Genomic DNA, 25256 nt, shown 5'->3' on the forward strand with positions numbered 1-25256 from the left:
AAATATAACACACTGTCCCTTTAAGTTTTACTCTGGAGGCAGATTAGGCTTGAGTCCAAACCGTATAACTTTTCGAAGCATTTGACTTTGCAGCTTCTACTGTACCGTGATACGATGCGGGAGAATCCGCCCAAGAGGACACGGCATATAACTTAATGGGACGGATTAAGACCGTAATCATCGGCTTTTTTGTTATTAGTGACCTTTATCTTCTCACGTTTTCCCTTCGCCGTGCTTCTTTGCCTCCCTTTTAAAAAGCCGCATACTAAAGTTGCGTATTCCCGATCATATTTTTCCCGAGATGGACCGTATCGTTGATGATCCGGATGAAAGTAGCTGAGTAAAGTCGAAATTTATTGCAATGTAGCCGCCGTAAATCTATCGAGGGAATGCAAGACGCATCCTCCGCTGCAGCCTCAAAGCGATATTAGGGGAAGTTCTTTTCTGTTTGGTGTATTTGAAAGCGTTCTGTCTTTTAATTGCCACATAAATATGGATTCTGCTTGACAACAAACACATATGCGACGGGACCTTCAAAAGGCTTGGATTTTCTTTTTATCATATTATTATTCGCCTCCCCGATATTATGATTTATGTGGTTTGTTTTATTCAAGGTCCCATTTTTTTAGAATAAACAATATACATATATATTTGTATGATATTAAGTCCTGGGTTTATCTTTGTATTATTACAATTCAAATTATGAAATTAAAGTTCTATCACTTGAATAAATTAAAAAAAAAATGTCTTGAATTTATTATAGTTATTAAGTTATGAATTGATTTGAAAAAAAACAAAAACGTCTTGATATGAATGGGTGGGCTAGCAGGGGCACAGCCACTGTGTGGTTAGCGCGCAGCCCCACGGTGCAGAGGTTTAGGGTTTCCAAGTCCAGCTACCGCAGCATCTCCGTGTGGTGTTTGCATGTTCTCCCCGTGCCTGCGTGGGTTTCCTCCTGTTTCATCCCACATTCTAAAAAAATGCATGTCAGGTTAATTGTCACTAGGTATGAGCAGGGTTGGGTAGGGTTACTTTAACTTGATTACTTTCAATTACTTTTGGATTACTCCAATACCAAATATGCTAAAAAAAGACAAAATAAACTAAATATGAATAAAATGACTAAATTTTGTGCAGGCTTGGGGAGTAACGGAATACATGGAACGGCAAAAATGATGTTGGCAAGCTGTTTGGATTTATTTTCATTTTGTTTCTATCGCATTTTATGTTAGTTTTGCCGGCGATCAAAGAGATCAAAGCCAGGAGAGAAAGCTTCCCACGCGTTGTGAGTCATAATTTTATTCATATTTAGTTTATTTTGTCTTTTATTAGCCTATTTGGTATTGGTGTAATCCAAAAGTAATTGAAAGTAATCAAGTTAAAGTAACCCCACCCAACCCTGGGTACGAGTGTGCATATAAATGGTTGTCTATCTCTGTCTGCCCTGCGACTGGCAGGCAACCATTGCAGGGTGTCCTTTGCCGACTGTCAAAAGACGGCTGAGATGAGCTCCAGTGCCCCCACGACTGGATATATGCGTGGGATACCACTGATTATCAAAAAAATGAACCGTAACATTTAGTAATCAGATTTTTGTGGGTGCTTATTTTGTCATGAATTTTTCATTTACATTAAAAAATGTAAATGAAAAATGTGTGTTTTAAGCCTAGATCTAGATTCCACTGAGGTTGCAGTTCGAATATCACAGGGAAAGGCATTCCGCAGCACAGGGGCCCACTCTCAAACCTGCCGATCTCTTCTTGGCTCTTGGGATCCATATTAATTAGACCAGTATTTTCAGAGTGAAGGCTCCGTACAGGAACATAGGGGGTAATTAAATCTAAAAGATATGAGGGAGCAAGTCCATGCATGATTTTGTATAAAACCAACAGAAGCTTAAAATTACAGGTTAGCTAAAATCGGGGTAATGTGATCAAACATTCTTGTCTTAGTTGCAGCATTTCGTACCCGCTGCAGGCTCTTGATTTTGCACCTCGGGAGAACGGAGAGTAGTTCAAAAAATAAGATAAAAAAAACAAATCGGCAAAACTATTTACAACTTCGTGCTTAGATTGATACAGGCCTAAGTTGTACTAATAGCGCCATGACAAATACAGTAATCCCTCGGTTATCGCGGTTAATGGGGACCAAGACCACCCGCGAAAACTGGAAATCTGCGAAGTAGCGGCGCCCCTTCAAATGCTTAAAAAAACGTATACAGGTATACACTATACCCCCCCTGTATACAGTACACCATGTAGAATACGGGTAGAGCGAGAGAGAGTGAAATTCATGTTATAACAAAAAAAAATAAACTGTAAAATATGTTGTATGTACACGGAATAGGACTGCGGCGAAACCACTACCAGCCATTCGGTATGATGGTATTAACCGCTCTCAACCACATGCAGCAACCGCAGTTTATTTCGCTTGTTAACACTACCGGTTACATATTGAAAATAAAAACATTTGATGAGTGTTTGTGAAGCGTTTTGGGAAAACAACAGTTTAAAAAATGGTCTGTGTTCATTTTAATGAAAATGAAAGAGCCACCTTCTGACAATAACAACATACTTTAGCTAGCGGCATCGAACGGCTTTTACAACAAATCCACGAAACCACACACAATTAGCCGTGTTTAGGTAGTACAAACAACCGCTCGCTTTTGGTATAATTAAGTTAAACTTGAGATGAAATGTGACAGACGAGAATACACTTCCGCCGCGTCGCCGAGTTCCTCCATGATAAACTGAGCGCCACATAAGAAGGGGGTGAGGTGGGAGGAGTTGAAGGAGGGGGGGTGAGCGAAGCGGTAACTCACCATGACTAAGTATTGTGTCAGGGCCTCCTCCTCCCCTTCACAATAAGAGTGTCCACACCGTGTCCTCAGTTGACATAAGCTCGCGCTCAATGGCGTCAAGTCAATAAATGCTTTTATTGAGAAGGTAAGGTATTTTTTTTTAGACCCGCGGAGGTTTGGAACCGCGAACTAGCGAGGTTCCACTGTAGTGCATTGTAACAATAGTGCTTAAAAAGTAGCGAAACGGCATTTTGCAGTCTTCAAAATGTTAGAACTGGTCCCATAAGGCGATGACACATTGTTCGCCTAAGCTCTGCGTTCATTTCATTCCGCCCTCTTTTCTCGCTCGCCTTTTGTGCACGTGCGTCATTTGATTTGCCAAAACACTCTAGCGTGCCGTAGCGGCGCTCTGAGGACCTGCGAACCTCCCATTAGTTAAAAGCAATTCGTCTGCAGCTCCCGGCTGCGCCCTCTGCCCCTGGCGACACGGTGACGCATCGATTCACTCTGAGTGCAAACCCGAAGCGGACGCCTCAAATTAGTGCCAAGCTGCTAGCTAGCAGATGCATTGCTACCTACGATGACTTCTTGGAAAAAGCACTGGGCTCAGACGGACAAAATACCATATTTTTTCGCACTATAAGACGCAACCCCCCAAAAAAGTATTGGGTGATATTTTTTTCATATATAAGGCGCACTGGACTATAAGCAGGGTTGGGTAGGGTTACTTTAACTTGATTACTGTCTTGTCTCTTTGCGGTCAAGACCGAAGCTGCATGGTCAAGGAAAAAAAAAAACATCAGTTGGGAGTATACTGTAAATTGTAACCCTTGCACAAACACTGTGGAGCTTCTATTAAGAAACCCTCAAGAAACAGAAATAAAATAAAACCCTTTGACACTGATTAGGCATTGAAATTTTTCAAGGATATTGTCAATTTAATCTTTAAGGGACATAGTTTTTTATTTAGCGCTTCATAGTGGTGAGAAAAAACTTTGTTTATTGATAAAAACAAGATTGATTTTAATGATAAGCAATAAATGCACATTTTTAATATAATCATTAATTGAGAAATACTGATTTACTATCAGGGTTGAGTTGGGTTAATTATACTTGATTATTTTAAATTACTTTTGGATTACTCCAATACCAAATATGCTAAAAAAAGACGAAAAAAACTAAATATGAATAAAATTATGACTCACAACACATGGTAAGCTTTCTCTCCTGGCTTTGATCTCTTTGATCTCCGGCAAAACGAACATAAAATGCGACAGAAACGAAATGAAAATAAATCCAAACAGCTTGCCAACATCATTTTTGCCGTTCCATGTAAATTAGTAGTAATACATTCCATGTATTACTCCCCAAGCCTGCACAAAATTTAGTAATTTTATTCGTATTTAGTTTCTTTTGTCTTTTAATTAGCATATTTGGTATTGGAGTAATCCAAAAGTAATTGAAAGTAATCAAGTTAAAGTAACCCTACCCAACCCTCACTTTAAGGCACATGGAATTAAAACTACAGTAGTCATATATTACTCGCACTTGTTCATAACACACATCCCTATTTTTTGTTTTAAAATCTGTGTTTCAAGACAACTTTGTTCTCTCCATTTTTTCACATTTGTCTCTGGTACTGTGAATAAAAATAGTGTAAAACAGAGATCAAATCTACTGTGTTTTCATATGTCACATCTGTCTAATAATAATGCTGAGGAGAAATAACAGTAGGTGGTTATAATGCCATGCTCGATCTCTTCTTCCTGTTCAGTCCATTGGCATGTTTGAGAAGGGCCACATCTCGTTTATTGTGATTTTGTTGATTTTATTTATTTTCTTTTGCCCATAATAATCGGTACCAAGAAAGTTAGTGATAAGGGGAAGGAAAACCGGAAAACAGTGAAAACATTGATCGAGTCCAAGAAGGACACAATTGTGAAATACAAAAGCGGGGTGGAAATGTATGCCATGTACTGCAAGCGCTGAATGAAGGTACAGTACAGTAAATGGTTTAACAATATTATAGTTTAAGCTTTTTACCAGTATTTTAATCTTCATTACCTACATAATTAAATAATCATCTTATTTAAGGTACACACTTAATTAATATTTCTGATTTTAAAGAAGTTTTTGGGGGTTGTTAAAATGTGATTGATAAACGGTACTTAGTCATTTTGGTTTTGGTGGTTATATTGTCTTTTGATACACGAAAAGTTAGTATTGTTTACTACATCTGATTTAAAATGCACATTCCTTTTATTGGATTCATTTAAGAAGTGGAAATGTTTTTCTTGTGTGGGTCACAGCTTGTCATTGATGTAGAATGGTGGGTCTTGAACTCAGACCAGTTGCTCAATACTGATCTATATCACTGGTGGTCTAATGCATGGATTGGCAACTGAATATGTTGACAGAGCAAAAACAGGAGAAAAAAACACTGCAAACCAAAACACATGTCTGAAACTGTAAAAGAATAACAAGCCTTTTTACATAAAAAAAACATACGGGTCTTCATACATAGGGGTTCGTCATTTAATGGTAAATATTTATTGGAAACATTCTACAGGATCAGAAAATGCTGAAAACGTGTATTGTCTCGCCATGCTTCCTACGTAAACCACGAAGTTCCAGAGAGCAAGTAGGGCAGTGGTTCGTCAGAGTTGTTACGTAGCCAGACCTGCAGCCTCGCTTTTGCTTCCTGGACCTGATAACAATCCACGTAGCACCCCGTAGTCCCTCCAATTTGTTGGGGCTGTTTTATCAATCTTGGTAGCCGATGTTCACGATCTCCAGTCGGGTGTGGTAGCCGATTTATGCGTGGACAGAGTCTAAAGACAAACATATATATATGTATAATAGAGTTTTTATCAAATACATAAATAAAGGTTTCTACTTTGCAGGTTTTGACTATCACGGCACGTTTTTGGAATGTAGCCCCCGCCAAAAACGAGGGATTACTGTATAGCAAACGCCAGGCGCAAACAACCCAAGTATTCATCGAGATGAAATGCAAAGCCCTGTGTGGTGGGCCGAGCCTCCAGGTGCTCTTGTCCAGGTGCCTCGGGGCTTTATTTTTGCGCGGCAGCTCCCAGCCTTTTTACAGATGGAAGCTGTGGGCAGGCGGCTGCCAGGGAGGAAGGAAGGAGCGAGAGCTAATGCAATTGCTTTTGCTTGATGCCGGCCGGACCCCTCTGGCAGCTAGACAAGCATCTCGGAAGCAGCCAGGCAGGCTGTAATAAGCAACATGTTTGGTGCCACCAATCCTTGACTGGCTCCAGGGAACCGTACCCCCCCCTTCCCCCTTGCAAAAGTTCTTAAGAGCTTTCGTTTCCACGTTTTACAAACACTTCTACAGTGGTACCCATTTATATGAGTTATTGTGTTCCAGTATTTTGCTTGTACAGCGGAACCTCGGTTCTCGACCATAATCCGTTCCAGAACTCTGTTCGAAAACCGATTTGTTTGATCACCGAAATCATTATTCCCATTAAAAATAATGTAAATCGTTTTAATCCGTTCCAACACCCTGAATGTTTACCTTGAATGTTTAACGTAAACATAAAGCTAACCCAGGCTAATCGTACGTTCGCGTTACCGTAATCTCCCGTACGAAAGATTACGCTAACATGAACGTGTAAAAATAAAAGAATCAGGTCGTTGACAAGTCATTTAGCACCCGGGTCTCCACAACAAGTGGTGAGCGGTTCATTGGAAAGGGGGCTCAGTTCCAACACCCTCAATGTTGGGCTCCGTTCCAACACCCTGAATGTTTAACGTAAACTTAAATCTAACCCCGGCTAATCGTACGTTCGCGTTATCGTAATCTTCCGTATGAAAGATTACGCTAACATGAAGGTGTAAAAATACAAATAAAAAGGATAAAGAAAAGAATTATGAATAGGATTTCTTACCTTTGTGGTGGTCAGCAGAAGGCGCAGGTGGACGGTGGGCAGAGGGATGGAGGAGGAAGGACTGACATGTCTTAAATGCAATAGTTGTACGCACTACTTTTCTTTTTTCACCTGTAACAACTTTGCTGCTTGCACTGACTTTCTTCTGAGGCATAATAAGGGGCTAAAACACCCGTACGTCGCTCAGCATCGCACCCTAGCGTACGCACTCACGCATTACCGGCGTTCGAACTCCGATTTTTTGACCGAACAGCGAAGCAAGAATTTCTCAAAATTTTTGGTCGGACTCCGATTTGTTCGAACTGACAGGCGTTCGAAAACCGAGGTTCCACTGTATCTCGAATTGCTCGAGTAACAAGCAGATTTTCCAGATGTGAATTCCTTACAAACTAATTCGTGGATTCACATCCTTCCAAAAGCATCTTAGTGAACCTGGAATAGCAGTGGTGGGCTGCAGGGCCTGCAACACCTTCTCAACTGGCTTAAAAAAAGATCAGAATCTTTCATTATATTTTGTTCATCATTAAATAATTCAAAATTGTCTGTCAGCTTCCTCTAACTGCTTCTGCCTGGTTGCGCTAGTGCCAGAGTTTTGCTATCATATTTAATAATTAACGTTATCACTAGGCTGAGAAATCTACCCGGAGGCCTTTACAAAAAAAATCCTGAAGGCCGTGTGCTGTAATTTTGAAAATCTCTTGGTTTAGCCTCTCAGATTGAGAATTAGCCTGCAAGCAGGCCTTGGGAAACATCACCGGTGTCACAGACTATGATTGCCTAGAGGGCGGTATCCACCATTGCAATCGTAACAACAGCGGTTAAACTTGAAGAGACCGAGCTGCTCAAGGAAATCACATTGTTGATGTAAAAGTAAAATGTCGTGCAACTTCGGAAAAAAACAAGCCTGCCGCAGGCGGGAAATGGTTTTGTCTGCCACTTTCAGCCTAGAGGTAGGATCTTGATCCCGAGCCCGACCTGAGCTGAAGTTTTGTGGCAAAGCTTGCGTACGTGTCATGTTATATGTTTTCCCCATACTTTATACACGTTTTATTAATTTCAAAGTGTTTACGCCATATAACACTTTTTTAGTCGTGAAAACATTTTTTTAAAAGAATAATCTCGTCTTGTCCATTGCTGATATTGTGGTAATATAAATAGTTGTTTTTTGTGTGAGTAAATAGATGCAGTACTGTGTTTGAAAGGTTTTTATTGCTGTAAAGGCGATTGTAATTTTAATACAGGGACTGATTGGGTGAGGTTGGCCGGTATGAGATTGAAAGAGTGTGATACGTTATCACTTACTGTACACTTTAGAAATTAGAGTTTATGTTACTTTAAATCACAGGTGTCAAACAGGCAGCCCGCGGGCCAGATCAGGCCCGCTAAGAGATTGAATCCGGCCCGCGAAACAACACTCAGAGAAGTGCAAGAGAAAAACAAGCTGCAGGTTGAAATATGTCAACTTGACGTTGCCAGCGGCAGGTTCCTATCGCAAAGACACTGTACTTGTATTTATTTCTCTCTCCCTCTCTCTCTCTCTCTCTCTCTCTATCTGTACCTCTCTCTCTCTCTCCTCTCTCTCTCACTCTCTTTCTTTTCCACCCATTTTCTCCCACTCTGTCTCTGTTTCTTTCACTCTCTGTGTCTCTCTTTTTCTCTTCCTTTGCTGCTCTTTCTCTCTTTCTGTCTCTGTGTCTTTTATCCTCTTTTGCTTTAACTTCCTTTTTTCATTTTCTCTCTTTCTCTCTTCATGCCCTTCGCGCTTTCTTTTCTCTTTTCTCTCCTTCTGTCTTCCTATTTCTCTTTGGATTTCTTTCTTCCTCTCTCACAACTTTTTATCTTTTGTTTCTCGCGCTCTCTCCCTCTCTCTTTTTTTCCGTCTTGGTCCCGCCCTCTCTCATTTTCCCTCCCTCTTTCTCTTATTTCTTTATCTCTCTTTTTCTTTCTCTTTAATATACTAGTCCGGCCCCCAACAGAATGTTTGTTCTATCGTGTGGACCCCGAGTTAAAACGAGTTTGACAGCCCTGCTTTAAATTAACGTACACACAAAAACTTTTTACAGCACAATTTATCTTTGCCTGTAGTAGTTTGCAAGCGCAAACTGGAAAAAGCTGATGCTGGCGGCAACCGGTCTTGAGTAGTGAGCGGTGTCAAGTGGTAAACAGTCTCCAGGACTGCTCGTGACCTGGATTTCCCATCTTATGCGAAGCAAGATTTTACTTCCAAATAAAACTCCCATATCAAAATTCTTGTGTTTACAGGTCCTTGTATAAAGAGGTCTCACCTTAATTGCGTTTTCACTTCCTCAGACTTGAGAAAGAACTTCGAGGAGGAGCCCCAGGCGAAAGAGGTGGCATTGGACCAGGAGGTGTCGCTGCGCTGTCATCCCCCCGAGGGAGTGCCACAACCCGAGGTGAGATTATAAAAAAGGCGATATTTATAGGCTCCATTTGCCCCCGTCATCACCGGGAGGACAAAGGGCAAACTGAGGCTTCACGCTCATCTCCGCGCCTTTCGCAGACAGCCCATATGGATAAATTACACCTGTAATTACCTCATTTTATTGATTTATGACCCCTAAGTCGCTGTACATCACGTGGACTCGTCATATCGCCCGAGATAAAGATGTGAGCATTCACTCGGCGTTTGGCATCTCGAAAGACCCATCTATAATTAATGGCGCTGTTTGCCAGATTTTTTCGCTAGGGCGCACTGTATTTACGATCTGATCAAGTCTTTCGTTTTGTGTGGCTCCTCTAGTTATCACCATCAATATTTTATCAGTTTAGCTGTTTACAACATTATTTCTGATCATATAATCTGATGGCAAACAGATGTACATGTCCCGGTAGGTTTCGGAATGGTAGATGATAGAGCGCATATTGAGGTCCACATCTGTATTGGCTGAATTACTTCTTTGGTGGGATGCAGAATATAAGGACCAGAGGTGGGTCGTAACTCTGTTACATTTACTTGAATACGTTTTGGGAAATTTTGTACTTCTAGGTAGTGTTCCCTCTAAGCTGCGCGCATGCGCAATCGCACACTGCCTGCACATTCTCAGCGCACAAGAAAATCTATCCAGCGCAATGTTCCCTCTAAACTGCGCGTTTGAGTTTTTAGAGTTTTTCGAGAACCGGCTTCTTCGGCTCGGCTCACTAAAAGGAACTGGCTCTTTCTGGTCCCAAACGGCTCTTCAGGTTGTTTTTGCTTTTTTTATCCCTATATGACCAAATATTATGTAAAATTTTGCACAGTATGACTTAAAGGAAGGGGGAATAGAACAAAAAAGAAAAAAATACCAAAATGAAATAGTAGTGAAAAGCTGAGAAAAAAAGAAACAAAAGGAAGAGAAAAAAGAAAAAAAAAATCAGAAAAAAGCCTGAAAAAAAGAAAAGAAAGAAAGAAAGAAAGGAAAAAAAGGAAATAGAGAACAAAATGAACAAAAGTAACAGCTAGGAAAAAATAAACACAATGAGATTATTTTAAAAGGGATTAAGAAAAATGAAAAGAAAAACAGGGTAAAAGAAGAAAAAGTTTGTGTTGCATCCAAGTAATTTCCAATTATGCCAAGTCAATCTTGTTGCCAACATTGTACTTCCACTAAAAAAAATGTGATTAAATACAGTTCTGTATCGTGCAACCGACTAAATAAGCCCCCCAAAATGTTAGTAGTATGCGACGAAAGATACCAGGAAAAAAAAGAAATGGAAATCTTGTGAACGAATAGTTGTAAAAACAAATGACGTTTGTAGGCCGTACAACCTTTGCAATAATACATAAGTCAATTCATTCAAAAGTGAAACTTTTTTTTTTTTTTTTTGCATTGTCGGAAACTCAGCAAAATGTAACATGATGTCAAGTTTTGGACATGTTTGATAATGACTTAGTTGCCACACTTGAGATTATGGTTGCTCACTGTTGTTTCAAGCATTGCTCACTGACTTTGTGTGAACGCTCAGACCCGTGGAAAATTAGAGGGAACATTGCTTCTAGGAGTATGTTTAAATCCCTATACTTTTACTTTTACTTGAGTAAATTTGTGGAGAAAAAAAACGGTACTTCTACTTCACTACATTAGGCAACATTGAAGTCGTTGTTACTTTGTTACTTAATAAATCCCCTCCACGCAAGTATGCGTCTGTCTGTCTCCGCTAAGGCTCTACCGTGTTAAACCAATTAAAGGTAGCAGCCTCGTCACGTGACCATATTCAACTTCAGCGGGGAAAGTTTTTTTATGGATGAAACAGATCGAAAATGTCGCTAAGCAATTGCGACTATAAAAACACAGAAGAGGAGCACTCTGGCCTTACATGAAAAGCATGGCCCCCTTAAAAAGGGTGCCAAACACCAGCTACTTTATGCAATGTCTCCTTTGTTCGAGTTCACGGGCTAGCTTGTTGTTCTGCTTGCAGAGCGTGTTAAGATAAGTATTGGGGTTTTAAATGTGCTACTTGATTCTACGAGTGGTTAATTTATTTATTTGATTTATACGATTTCTATTTTATTTATTATTTAAGCATTCGAATTTACGTTGATTATCTTATTCTACTTTTATCCTCAATTAATTTTTTGCTAATTGGATGGACTTTGATAATTTGATGATCTGATTGGTTGTTTCAAAAAAATCAATACATACGACGTTGCTAGTTACTTAGTAGTTGAGTAATTTTTTTCACCAAATACTTCTTTACTTTTACTCAAGTAAGTATTTGGATGACTACTTCTACTTCTACTTGAGTAATATTATTCTGAAGTAACTGTAGTTTTACTTGAGTGGAATTTTTGGCTACTCTACCCACCTCTACTAAAGACCAGGATGTGAGAAGTCTAAGTTATAGTACTGTCACGAAGCGGGTCGGGAAGCAGGAAGTTGGAACTCATTTCCGCAGACGATATGTCACTTTAATTGAGAAAAAAAAGTTGTCCAACACACAAACGGACCAAAAAGAAAACAAAGCAAGCTCAAATGCAGGCAAAACTACAGACTAGGCATTTAACGGGATTAAACAGAACTTGCAGGAATCTCTCAGAATGTTACACCGAAGTGCAACAAAGTCCAACAAGCACAACAAGAATAAACAGGTATCAAACAGACATGAACGGGTTTTCAACAAGGGTCAACAACGATCTGGCAAAGGGCAGTTCCAAAAGACGCATTTAAGTACCCATAGGAGTAATCAGGAAATGCAGGTCAGCCGGTGTCAAGGGGCGGGGCCAGCTGGGCGCCATGACAACCGTGCAGGACATGACAAGTCCAGGGTGTTCCAAAAGTCTTAGCCAGGTTTGAAGTGCCCATATCTCCTTCACGATAAATGGTAGTAAGATAAAAGATGTGCCGTTTTACAGCTAATTACATTAAGTATTTTGTAAGGCTATTGATTTTTAAAATTTCCTTTGGAACCCATCAATGGCGTTCACTCGACCAGAAAAGGCAATGCAATGCTTAGACGTGTTTGGAAATAATTTGACTATCTACTTGATGTGAGTTGTGTGATTAATGTTGTTCACAATGAACATCTTTGAACATTCCATGTAAAATTGAGATTACACGCTTTCTGAATTTACCAAATGTGTTTTACATAATTGTTATAATAGTTTCCAAGGTATTCAAGGTCAAAATGTGCCCAAGACTTTTGGAACATCCTGTATATAACCATAAGCTGTCTAAGGTGCTTTACCAAGCCTTGCTAATGCAACTATTTTTAGTCAGATTAAATTCAAACTGTTATTATGTCCTAATGGTTAATTAAACGTCTGAAGATTACAACCAGGTAACAAAGTGAGCGTATGTGTGAATGGGTAAGTGTGAAGCACATTGTAAATTGCTTGGGGGGGGTCTTTGGTGACTTGAAAAGCGACATATAAATGCAGACCATTCACCATTTACCAAATGTGTATCAAAATGGTAACAAAACGTAGCTCTCAGGTTTTAAAAGGTTGGTGGCCCCTGTTCTATTTTTGTTGGGATGGAAGCATTTCCCACAGGATATATGTACACCAACTTACACAGACATAATCAAAATTACACTGCCAAATAAATTAACCTTTATAACATTTATTATTTAAGTTATTTTTCTACTGTGGGGGCAAAACAGTAAAAACATGTTAGCATGATCCATTTCACAGAGACACCAAAATTCCAAAGCCATGTCATACTAATAAAATCCATTTAGACCTGTTTCAAACATTTAAGATTTTTTTTTTATATCCACGACGATGTTATAATGAGTAGGCACTCAAAATAAGGAAACTAAGCATCAATAGATTTGAACTTGAAAAAACAGGAGTGCACCTAAGCCTCAAATAAGAAATTGCAACCTGTTCTATAAGCCTTCCCCTGAGCCCTTTACTTTTTATTAAATCTCTTAGGTTACAAAAGCAGATCCACCCTGAAGGGTGTGGAATATCAAATAACTGCAACACAATTGGCCAATATTGACAATGCAACAGTGCATAATAGTCAAAGTAATGAACTGGCATCCTATGCAACCCCTTTTGCAAGGGCCCATCATTAAAAATAGAATAAACCTAATAATATATTTCAACAAATGATATTATAGGTATAACAAATCGGCATGCATTTATTATTGTTGTAAAATACTGACAATTTTAGGAGATTTATAGGTGTTAAAATAGTGAGTTAAGCTGCAGTTGACGTTTCCTCCTTGTTAATGTCAATAAAATATTTACCGTGCATCTAGCTTGTCGGACAGTGGATTCTCCACTGGTATGACAGGCATAAGTTGCATGGAGCACATACAGCAACTAGTTGGACAGCTTGCAGGACAGAAAAGTGCCAGCGGCCAACTTAAAAAAAAGGCCATTGGAGCAGAAGTCCTGCAGAGGAAAAAGAGAGCCCAATTATGTTCATCACATGGAGCGATAAAACCACCGACGATGTCGTGAAACCATCACAGAATCAGAAGGTCAAGCGATAGCAAGGCAACAAGTGAAATATCCGAGAATGCGACTCTAAGACAAATTAGGAAGACCTTCAAAATGTCTCCTATGCAGCGGAGATCTCCAGCTGTGACAAAATGAAAACAAAAAGTATCAGTCGGATGTATGAATAGATAAATCCCATTCAAACGGCGTTAGTGTCTCGCTAGGTCTTCCATTCCAGTCCCAGCAGCAGTCACCATGCTTGGCTAGGGTCACCTGGTAGGTTCACTTCCGCCATTGACCACTTATTATTATTTTTTTTTTTTAGGTGGAATGGCAAAGAAACGAGGACGTGATCGACCCGCAAAGCGACCCCAATTATGTTGTCACCGTCGACCACAACCTCATCATCAAGAAAGCCCGGCTGGCCGACACAGGAAACTACACGTGCGTGGCTAAAAACATTGTCGCTCGCCGCAAAAGCAACTCGGCCACTGTCCTAATTTACGGTAAGTGGGAAACACGTTTTTAATGGAATGATTCCTACCATTGTTACAATTTATTTCTCTTTTACCACAATTCTGCTATTAACCTTTGTTGGGAATAATGGCAACTTTGACACTATTGGTTGTAACCTACTTATACGTACTGTGTTTTGGAGAAAGAGAGAACTCAGGCAGGACTGCTCAAAAACAGGGATTGCATTCAATAACGAAAGGAGGTACAAAGTCACAAACAAACATCGGTTAACAAAACAGCAAAATATCCCAACAAAACCTGACGGAGTCCAAATCAGGAACAAAGACTGTAACTGGCTATTACAAAACCCAAATATGGCTGGCGTTGGGCCAAAATGTCTTTGTCATGATGTTAGGCAATTTTGAGCAGTGATGCAATATTAGGAATGGTAGTCATTTTTTTAATGCATCTTTTATTGTAGTAGAGACAAAAATGAAGAAAAAATATAACTACTATATTTTGGCAAGACAGACCTGAGCGCAGACACACATGCTGAATGACAACATTTTATTTGGGCCAAAGGGATTTAGCAAAAGGCACTCACCTCATGGGATGTGGGGGGAAACGAGTAATAATAAAACACAATCCGTAAAAACACTCATGGCTGGCAAAGTTCTGGATAGATTGACCAATGGTACTCTCAGGTAGGAGATTAAGAACTGACAGCTTTTGCTGTTGGCCCAGTCCTTACATATGGGGTTCCTCATTAGAGTCCGATGCCAGTGATGAGGAACAGTTGTGAGGGCCTCCTGTCTGTCAGCCAGTTGATGGACTCTGGAGGACAGTGACTGGATCTTAACTTTATTTTTATTTTTTTTGTATTTTTTGCATTTATATAATATTTGCAGTTACAATATATATCTATCCATCTATCCATCTATCTCTCCATCTATCTCTCTATCTATCAATCTATCTATCTATCTATCTATCTATTGTATCTAACCTTCTACAGTATATCTCTATCTTCCTCTATCTATCTGTCAATCTATTGATCTATGGATCTACACTATATGTCTATCTATCCATCTTTTCCCTTCGTTTTTTGTGATTCTTTTTTAAATTGCATGGATTCCATAAATACCCCAAAAATAAAAAATAAAAAATTGAGATAGGTCTTTTTAATGTGACACTGGCCAAATGTTATGTAGTGTAAAAATGACGATCAGTACCTTGTATCAAGAGTTGTGTACCTTGATATATTAATCAAGTACCTTATTTTACAGACTTTAAGGCGCACCTAAAAAAACTCATATTTGCCAGAAATTCCTTAGTGCGCCTTATAGTCCTGTGCACGTTATAATCAGGGAAAATGTTGTAATTGTCAAAATAATAAGTGATCATTACTCTGGTCTAAATTATGTAAAGTAATTCTTTTAAAGTTGATTAAATACCTTATAGACTGTAATGTAATTAAATAAATGCTATTGAATGTTATAGTTCTTATGCTACAATATTTACACAACTGAAATCAACAAACAGGTCCTGTGTCGGTTAGCTTTAACGATTCAAAATAAAAAAAATTCTCAAAATGCAGTGAATCGTGCATTTTTTTCCACAACCCCCACAGCATTTTTCCATTTGTTTTTCCGATTGGAGCATAATTTTAAGTATATGTCACATTATCGGTAAATAATTACTGTATGCATTGTAAACATTGACACTAGAAACAGGTTCCATATTTACGTGACACATCAGCTTGCCCACTATATACCACAAATAGCGTATGCTAAATCGGCGAACGCATCCTTTCATCTGCATTCAAACGCTCGAAATAATAATATCTGCGATATTTGACGGCACGAGTTTATTTTTGTAAACATGTTTGGGGTGGAAAAGACATCTTGTTGGTAGTCACGTCCCCCGTGAAATAGATGCATGGATGGGAATTTACTCTCCCAAATTGAGTAGGCTATGCAGTTCTCATATTCAGTTAGAGTTAGAATATCAATTACCGTTTAATATTTTGGATCCGCTGCCTTTTCTAGGCGGAAATCTCGTTTTTCATCCAGTTGAATGGGGTGAAATGTGGTTTGGAGCACAGGAGAATTTTACAAAAGTGATATTTATTTAAGATTCATTCGACATAATAAATACAATAAACCTCTAATTAACACATTTAGGGGACCATAAGGCTCACCTCAAAACCCTAAATTCGCCGACAATTTGAAAGTGAGCCTTGTATACCTGAAAATACGTTGTATAACATTGGAAATACATAAAGTATTTATTCGTGTGCATTACTACTCATAGTTTATAGGTGTAATACCATATTTGTCAGGACCAGAACAAGACGTTTATTCACAAGTTTATTGAGATATATAGGAAACATAAACGCCAGCAATCCGGTGCTCGCTAGACGAGGGAAGCAAGCCGCTCACGGGATCGGAGCGTGTTCGGAATGCGGAAGTGGATCTTCTGGAGCAAGAGATCGTAGCGTGGTCAAGCAGGAAAAACGTGTCGTTAGACGGGACGGGAGATGACGTGGTCAGTGGTCCAAAACGGGTCGTAGCCGGGGACAAATGGGGAATCAAGAACAGACAAGTGGGATACGGGTGAAAAAACGAGACCGACGGGAGTCAGAGTCAAGAGGTTTGCTGACGGACTGACAAAGGGAGAGTGAAAGCACTGAGTTTAAATAGGAGGGGGAACCAATCAGGTAACCAGCAGCAGCTGGTGCCATATGAGCGGGTACAGGTTAATGTAATGATTAATCATGACAATATTTGTGCAATTGATGTTTTGGCTAAAATCGCTACATATTGTATGCAACGGGAATCAAGTCAGGTTGTGCTGAAACCACTTAACTACCAGTGATACAGATGACATACAAAAAAAATCTAATGATTTTATTTAATCATCTCACTATTTTTACTCACAGTACCAGAAACAAATGTCAAGAGAATGTTTTCCTTAAAGATGTACCGTAAATTCCGGACTATAGAGCGCACCTGATTATAAGCCGCACTCACCACCTTTTAGGTGATTTGCCACTTTTGTTCTTACACAAGCCGCACCCATGTATAAGCCGCGATCGCCCGCATATAAACTTGTGATACAATCACAAGTTTAACCCAGACCATGCTGTAAGTTCCTCGATTGTAACTGGGGGTTTTTGGGGTTTTTAAGGGTTATTGTTCTATCTTCGTTATTCATTATCCATTATCCGTTATCGGTCAGTTCATAATACGCTACAAAGCCTAAGAGCCGGGACACTTACTACATTGATGGTACACAATTCTAGAGCCGCAGTTGGCATCATAAATGGAAAATGATACCCGTAATTAACGTATGATGCAGTCTTGTAAAGTCCGGGTCCTGTTGAAAGTAATCCAAGGAAACAAAATGTATATTTCCAAAGTTAAAAGTGGGAAAAATATATATCCACTATTGTCCGCTACGACAACAGACAGATCTACCAGTAACTCAGCTTTACCCCAATTCCCATCAGCCTGCGTTTGCTCCGCCCCTTCTTTTTGATTCGTCCCTAGAACACATAACAGAATGAATCTCTAAAATAAATACATTACAAAAATATACAGTTGCAAATACATATTATACATGGTTACACATATTTACGAAGAAAGACGGTACACAAGATAGTTTTCAAAGCTTTAATAATAATTTAATCCCAAACCGTGCCTTTGAAAGGTACCAACACGCTAGAAGGATCACGCTCGCAATGTATCAAAAGCGGCTGTTAAAAAAAAGTATCCTGTAATTGTGAATTTCACGGAAGATCGTCCTCAACTTCCTCCTCATAACTATCGCCATCAAGGGCGTCTTCATCATTATCGGAACGTACCTTAACTTTGCAGACAATGTATGCTTAAACTTAGAGGTCTTTCTTGGCGCACATATTCTACTGGTCTTAATCTTACCTTTTATTCTCCAGCGCCGCTGGTGGCCGTTTGAAAAATTCCAAAAATTGGCCGCTTCACTGAATAAGCCGCAGGGCTGAAAATTTGGATAAAAAGTAGCGGCTTATAGTCCGGAATTTACGGGCAAAGGGTTTTTTTGCTTCTTTGTTCTTTTCTCCATTATGTACATATTTTAGAACAACTTTCTTTATCCTCTAACATCTGTCTTTGGTACCATGAAAAGTGAAAAGTAATGTGATAGTGAGATAAAGTCTAAAGCAACACTTTTCGACTGATCAATCGTTGTAAGCACTGATATCAAGTGTGTTTCAAAAAATATATCCTTTGAGATGCAAATATCATATTAAATCAGATTTCGTCAAATTAAATTCATATTTAGTTTCTTTTGTCTTTTATTAGCATATTTGGAATTGGAGTAATCCAAAAGTAATTGAAAGTAATCAAGTTAAAGTAACCCGACCCAACCCTGTACACGAATAAATACGGTAGCTCTTACTGTAGTTTAATTTTTTTGCACCTTGATGTCCAGTGAGCAATATATGACAAAAGACTGTATTGGGGGTGCGCCTTATAGGGCAGAAAATATGGTACAATATCAGGGTGCCTCTGCAGCGCCGCTAAGGACCTGCAAAAATAACTATCAAAATTGCTTTGCTGCGTATGTGTTTCATTCTTCCCCACATTCACTGTATTGAAAAGACGACAAATTAATCACTAGCAATGCATTCAATTCAAGCAAAAATTGCAACAAAAGCGCTCTTGTTTCCATCGGTCGCTCGCCTACCGCGCAGCAGAATGGGCCGTAAGTCGGCGCGCCGCGCTAGTTGATCTAGCTAGCCGCGGCGCTTCGTAATAATGGCTACTTTTTCAAAGGGGTTCAACAGGGGGCCAGAAATGCATTTCATCACGGCCGGGCTGGTTGAGGCTGCGTTCTGCGCTAAGAGGTAATCAGGGCTCGTGTTGCCTGGCAATTTACCTCGCCGCGGCGGGCAATCAATCGCATAGAGAGGGCAAGGAAATGATTCAGTCTCGAACAAGTAAGAGGGGAAATTTGGGGCTGGTCAGAGTGGGGGAAATCGTCGCTGTTCGAGTCAATAAATCAGCAAGGGCGTTATCGTGGAAGATGAAACAAGCGGCGTCGGATGAGGGGAGGTGCAGATTAGGATCACATCAAGATGGCTTGATGTAATTACTTGCCGTCAGCAACGCCGCGCTAGCCGAATGCGACCGATGCTACCGAACACGGGCGCTTTCTGGTTTGTCGGGACGAGCTGTTATAACGTCAGTTTGATTGTGCCGCAGTTTGCAATTGGGGATAAAATGATAGGACAGCTGTCTATTATGAGCACATCAGACGTGACGTAAAATGGCGCAATCAGCGATAGATTTCTGACGGCCGTATTCACAATACAGTGGAACCTCGGTTCTCGACCATAATCCGTTCCAGAACCCTGTTCGAAAACCGATTTGGTCGATCACCGAAATCGTTTTTCCCATTAAAAGTAATGTAAAATCGTTTTAATCCGTTCCAACACCCTGAATGCTTACCATGAACGTAAACATGAAGCTAACCCAGGCTAATCGTACGTTCGCGTTAGCGTAATCTTCCGTACGAAAGATTACGGTAACATGAACGTGTACAACTAAAAAAATCAGATCGTTTACACGTCATTTAGCACCCGGGTCTCCACAAAAAGTGGTGAGCGGTTAAAGGATAAAGAAAATAATTATGAATAGGATTTCTAACCTTTGTGAAGGTCTGCAGAAGCCATGCTTTATTCCCTCGGAAGAAGGGAAACTCGCACACCTTCTTCATATTTTGCTGTTATTTATTTCTTAAATGCAATAGTTGTACGCACTACTCTTCTTTTTTCACCTGTAGCAACTTTGCTGCTTGCACCGACCTTCTTCGGAGGCATAATAAGGGGCTAAAACACTCCGTTCACCGATATTAAAAGCGAAAAGAAGCAAGTGTGCACGTGATAACAGTTGGTCACGAGGGGTGGGGGCAATCTACACGATCTACACCAGTACGCCGCTCAGCATCGCACCCTAGCGTACTGGCGTTCAAACTCCAATTTTTTGAACAAAAAGCGAAGCAAGAATTTCTCGAAATTTTTGGTCGAGAACCGATTTGTTCAAACTGAGAGGCGTTCGAAAACCGAGGTTCCACTGTAACTCACTTTTATGATGTTTTCCATGAGTATGCTGGATGTGCGACTACTGTAAAGGTTAATATTCTATATGTTCTGTTTCTAATCATTACATTGAGAAAAAAAAATCCAGACCATAAGGCACACCCCAAAAACCCGAATTCCTATCGGGATCACCGAATTATATCCCACAATGCCTCTCTCTTTTACAGTTTAGTATCTTGTGCGCTTCGTAAAGTCTTTGCTATTGTATATGTTCTGTTTGTAATTATTGCATTGAGAAAAATAAATCCAGACCATAAGGCACACCCCAAAAACCCAAATTTCTAAAAAGTTGCATTCCTCCCTAAAGCCCCAGTGTGGAATATTTGATCACTGGATGGCGCTGTTTTGTTTAATACCGTATTCACAATAACTCACTTTTATGATGTTTCCCATGAGTATGCTGGACGTGCGACTACTGCTATGGTTAATCTTCTATATGTTCTGTTTGTAATCATTACATTGAGAAAAAAAAATCCAGACCATGAAGCACACCCCAAAAATCTCAATTTTTATCAGGATGACCGAATTATATCCCACAATGCCTCTCTCTTTATTCAGTTCAGAATCTCGTGCGCTGTCTTTACGAGTCGGCGGTACTGTAGTGTTTTCCAGTGGTCCCCTACATTTTCTGACCCATTGACCGGTTTAACATCTCACAATATTCTCGCGGCATGTCCTAATAAGTACATCAACAATTTGCTACCGTCTCTCGTCTGTATCTACTTTAGTAGATAAGATCCAGCGTGACAACCAGAGTCGAATTATATCCAATTGTGATCAGTGGTATATTCCAATTTATTTATCAATGCACAAATACGGTATTTTCGAATGTTTTGGTGCAACCCGAGCCCTTGCTGTAGCTTTTATTACATGCATCTTATAGTGTATAACGTCAGTTTGATTGTTACGCAGTTTGCAAGTTTGGGGTAAAAAATATAGCTCCGTAGTATGCACACGTCAGACGGGACGTGAAAGTTTATTTTTGATGCCCGTGTTCAAAATAACTGACTTTTACGATGTTTTCCACGCATATAGGTTTTGATGTTGTTAAGTAGTTTAGTTTCTTAATACAGTACCTACATATTATGCTTCACAGATCCTTTAAATGCCTGGGTCGTCAGAGCACCACTGAGGACGCTTAGTGTTAGCTTAGCATTAACGTAGCATTATCTTACCTATAGCTGCGCACCATTTCGTATATTAAACATAAAAAACTAACACTACTCATTAATGTTCTCTTGGCATTATCTTAACGTAAGCTTAGCATTACTTAAGCGTTAGCGTAGTGTTAGCGTCGTGTTACTGCATCATTACCCACTCACCATTGTAAAAATTAAACATACAAATTTAACACCACACAAACACTCTTCATACTTACCAATGTATTCTGAGGAAACCTTAGCATTAGCTTAACATTAGTTTGGTATTAGCTTAGCGTTGGCTTAGTGTTAACAACTCACCATAACACGTAGATTAAGCATACAAAATAACACCGCACAAACTTTCCCCGTTCTACCAAGATGATTGTATTTCAAGTAAACCTTGGCATAACTTTAACATTTGCTTATTGTTAGCGAAGACGTAGATCAGCATTAGCTTAGCGTTATACACGTACGTTTGTGTTAATATACAAAAATATTGTTGCTCTCCTGCGTACATGCTAATGCCGATTTAAATAAGATTGACTGCTCCACTAGTTGATTAAGACTGAAAAGCTGCAAAATGACATCCCATCTGTTGGACAATGTGTTACTTTTCTGTACTAGACAATTCCCCACGTTTTTTGTTGTTTTTTAAACGTAATAAATGGACGTGAATTATTATTTTTTTATTGAATAGAATATACCTTTATTGTCATTGTTACAAAATGGGTTAACATATTGTGACAACGAAATTGGGCATGACACTCCAGTTTCACACATTCACAGTGAGGTAAAGAGCCAAGAAGATCAAGGAACAGAGAAGATAAGGTTATAAAACAAGGAGGATAAGGCTATAGTTATGGCTGTGGAAATCTACATCTTAGAATATGAAAAAAGTTGCGTTCCTTCCTAAAGCCCCATTGTGTAATATTTGATCACTTGATGGCGCTGTTTTGTTTAATGCCAACGGAAAGCAGTGCCAAGAGCACAGTGTAGCAGCAAGATGCCAGACAAACATGGCTACGACTTATTGGTAGATATAAACTATGCAAAAGAAATACAAATTTTGTCTGAAAATGAACATGGGTCTGATGGTTGGTGTATTTTTTCTAGTATTCAAATCATGTTTTTTTTAACTGAATGAAGGTAGTTTGTACCACTATGAGTCACAAAAATATTACACGCTGTCCCTTTAAATGTGCCTATGCAGCTTTTAATTAAGTCTGCTATGCATTTTGGAATTTCCTGTTTTAATTTTGAAAATAATAACGTAATGGAGATACAGGTATTGGATTGTGCATAAAACTGAGATTTTGTTTGCTCTCTTGGATGAAATACAGTTCTAGTGTAGCCATTGTCCTCTCTCCTACTTTAATTCCAGCAACTCGCCTCTCTCCAGCTTTCCTTTGAACCGTCTCGGCACTCTCGATTGTTCTCGTAAAACACGGCCATCTTGTCTGGAGTGCATGTGGGGTAACCCTGGCTGCTCTGTCCCCTTCATCCCATCCTCCCTTCATCCTGACCCCTAACCCCCTCACCAAAACTCCTTGCGCTGGTCTAACAGTCAACGGCGGCTGGTCCACTTGGACCACCTGGTCCTCCTGCAGCGCCGTCTGCGGGCGAGGCTGGCAAAAGAGAAGTCGGAGCTGCACCAACCCTACGCCGCTCAACGGAGGAACGTCCTGCGAGGGGCAGAACGTCCAGAAAAGTGCCTGCGTGGCCACCTGTCCAGGTAAAAAACCCTGGAATCCCTTGCTTGTACAGCAGCACGTGGCTTTATTTTTCGTTGTTGCTCTGCTCCCTTTAGGCCTGCAGCTTTTTTCCTAACTTTCGCTTTCGTTGTCTTTTCATAATCGATTTCAGGCAGAAACATGGTTTATCGTCCCACTTTACTCACATACCGTAAATTCCGGACTATAGAGCGCACCTGATTATAAGCCGCACCCACCAAATTTTAAGAGGAAAACCGATTTTGTACATACACAAGCCGCACCTGTATATAGGCCGCATGCGCCCACTTTTAAACATGTAGCACAAACACAAAATTAACCCAAACCCGACTTCAAGTCCTGCAATTGAAACTAGATGTCCTTCATTAAAGTCCACAGTCCAAAAATCACAGCCGGCAAAATGAACGGAAAATGATACCGGTACTTAAGGTTTGATGCAAACCTGCAGAGTCCAGGTCCCGTTTAAATTAATCCAAGGAAACAAGTGTATATTTCCAAAGGTAAGGGTGGGAAAAATATATCAGATGAACACATTTACTCACGCAACTCCTTTTTCTTTAACCAACTTTTTACCCCCTCTTCTTTCCTTGTCTTTCCCTCACCTTTAGCGGTCCCCACTTAAACTCGGCACCCCGCGTTTGTTCCGCCCCTCATTTTTCGTTCACCCGTGCAAAACATATCAGAATAAGTGTCTAAAATAAATACAAATAAATACATTACAAAAATATACAGTTGCAAATACATATCATACATGGGTTACACATATTTACAAAGAAAGACGGTACACCGAGAGAGTTTTCAAAGTTTTAATAATAATAATAATATAGCTTTGACAGGGCAGTTAATAGTAGCAACACTCGAGCGACGCTAGCGGCCTTTAGAAAAATTACATAAATTGGCTGCATCACTGAATAAGCCGCAGGGTTGAAAGTTGGGGAAAAAAGTAGAGGCTTATAGTCCGGAATTTACGGTATATCCTTATCTTTTAAAAATAACCATCTTTTGTTTCAAAGACCTCCCTGATATTAAGAACGCTGTTCCACCATGAGCATTAACGAAGGAGCCAATTCATTTGGCCTGGTAGTTGGCTGCATTCCATTCGTCTTACTTGTCAGGAACTGTGCAGGGAAATAGTGCAGGGTTGGGTAGGGTTACTTTAACTGGATTACTTTCAATTACTTTTGGATTACTCCAATACCAAATATGCTAATAAAAGAAGAAAGAAACTAAATATGAATAAAAATGACTAAATTTTGTGCAGGCTTGGGGAGTAACGGAATACATGGAACGGCAAAAATGATGTTGGCAAGCTGTTTGGATTTATTTTCATTTTGTTTCTGTTGGTTTTGCCGGAGATTAAAGAGATCAAAGCCAGGAGAGAAAGCTTACCACGTGTTGTGAGTCATAATTGTAGGTGTGTGCTAAATCTTGCACTGCACATAACTCTTTCCCTCATTTGTTTCAAATGTTATGATTCAAAAATATTTTTGATGCAAAGTAAAATGTACAATAAGAAAAATTGAGGCAGAAGTATTTTACATTCTCCTAAAAGAAAAAGGATATTTGAATACAAATAAAACTATCCGCTACTGCAAACTATGGCCTTCAGGCCACATGCGGCTCATCAAGCGTTTTAATCCAGCCTGCCTAATGAAAATTGAAAAAAATGTCATTTTTTTAACTATAATAGTAAATATGTTAATAATAATTAGAAAATGTTGGGTTTTTTGGTGCCAGCTTTATTACGCTACAGGAATAGTAAAACAAATACTATTGCAAAAATAGACAACTGATACACATTATAGAGCAGAAAAAACGGTAATTTACAGTTCGTTTTGATGTCAAAAGGGTTTTTTTCTTTTTTGTTTTTATTTACAGTACCTACCTACATAACTCGTTCACGGATCCCTTAAACGCCTGCGTCTTCAAGTCATCACTGAGAATGCGAATTGTTGTTTTCCAGTTTAGCGTTAGCTTAATGCTAACACAACATTAGCTTAGCATCAACACCATTGTGTATATTAAACATACAAATCTATCACCACAGAAACATTCTCCATACTTACCAAGATGAAAACCTTAGCATGAGCTAAAGATTAGATTAGCATTAGCGTTAGCGGTGCATTTTTGCATAAACATACAAAACTCACACCACTTAACTCCCTTGCTTGTCCAGCAGCTTGTTGCTT

At 39.6% G+C, this 25256-nt stretch overlaps 1 protein-coding gene across 3 annotated transcripts in view; it reads left to right on the forward strand.

The window, feature by feature from the left end:
- unc5a (unc-5 netrin receptor A) overlaps positions 1–25256 on the forward strand; it is a 361826-nt gene that overhangs the window by 224576 nt on the left and 111994 nt on the right. For 2 of the 3 annotated variants that reach the window (XM_088343440.1, XM_088343441.1), the window contains exons 4-6: positions 9025–9128; positions 13929–14109; positions 22902–23069. In XM_088343440.1, the coding sequence (XP_088199566.1) occupies positions 9025–9128; positions 13929–14109; positions 22902–23069 (453 nt within the window). The remainder of the gene's footprint in view (positions 1–9024; positions 9129–13928; positions 14110–22901; positions 23070–25256) is intronic. The other variant, XM_088343442.1, reaches the window with a different exon arrangement.

Source organism: Urocampus carinirostris, chromosome 9, assembly GCF_059441175.1.
Source record: "Urocampus carinirostris isolate Australia breed hairy pipefish chromosome 9, RoL_Ucar_1.0, whole genome shotgun sequence".
NCBI classification, from domain to species: Eukaryota; Metazoa; Chordata; class Actinopteri; order Syngnathiformes; family Syngnathidae; genus Urocampus; species Urocampus carinirostris.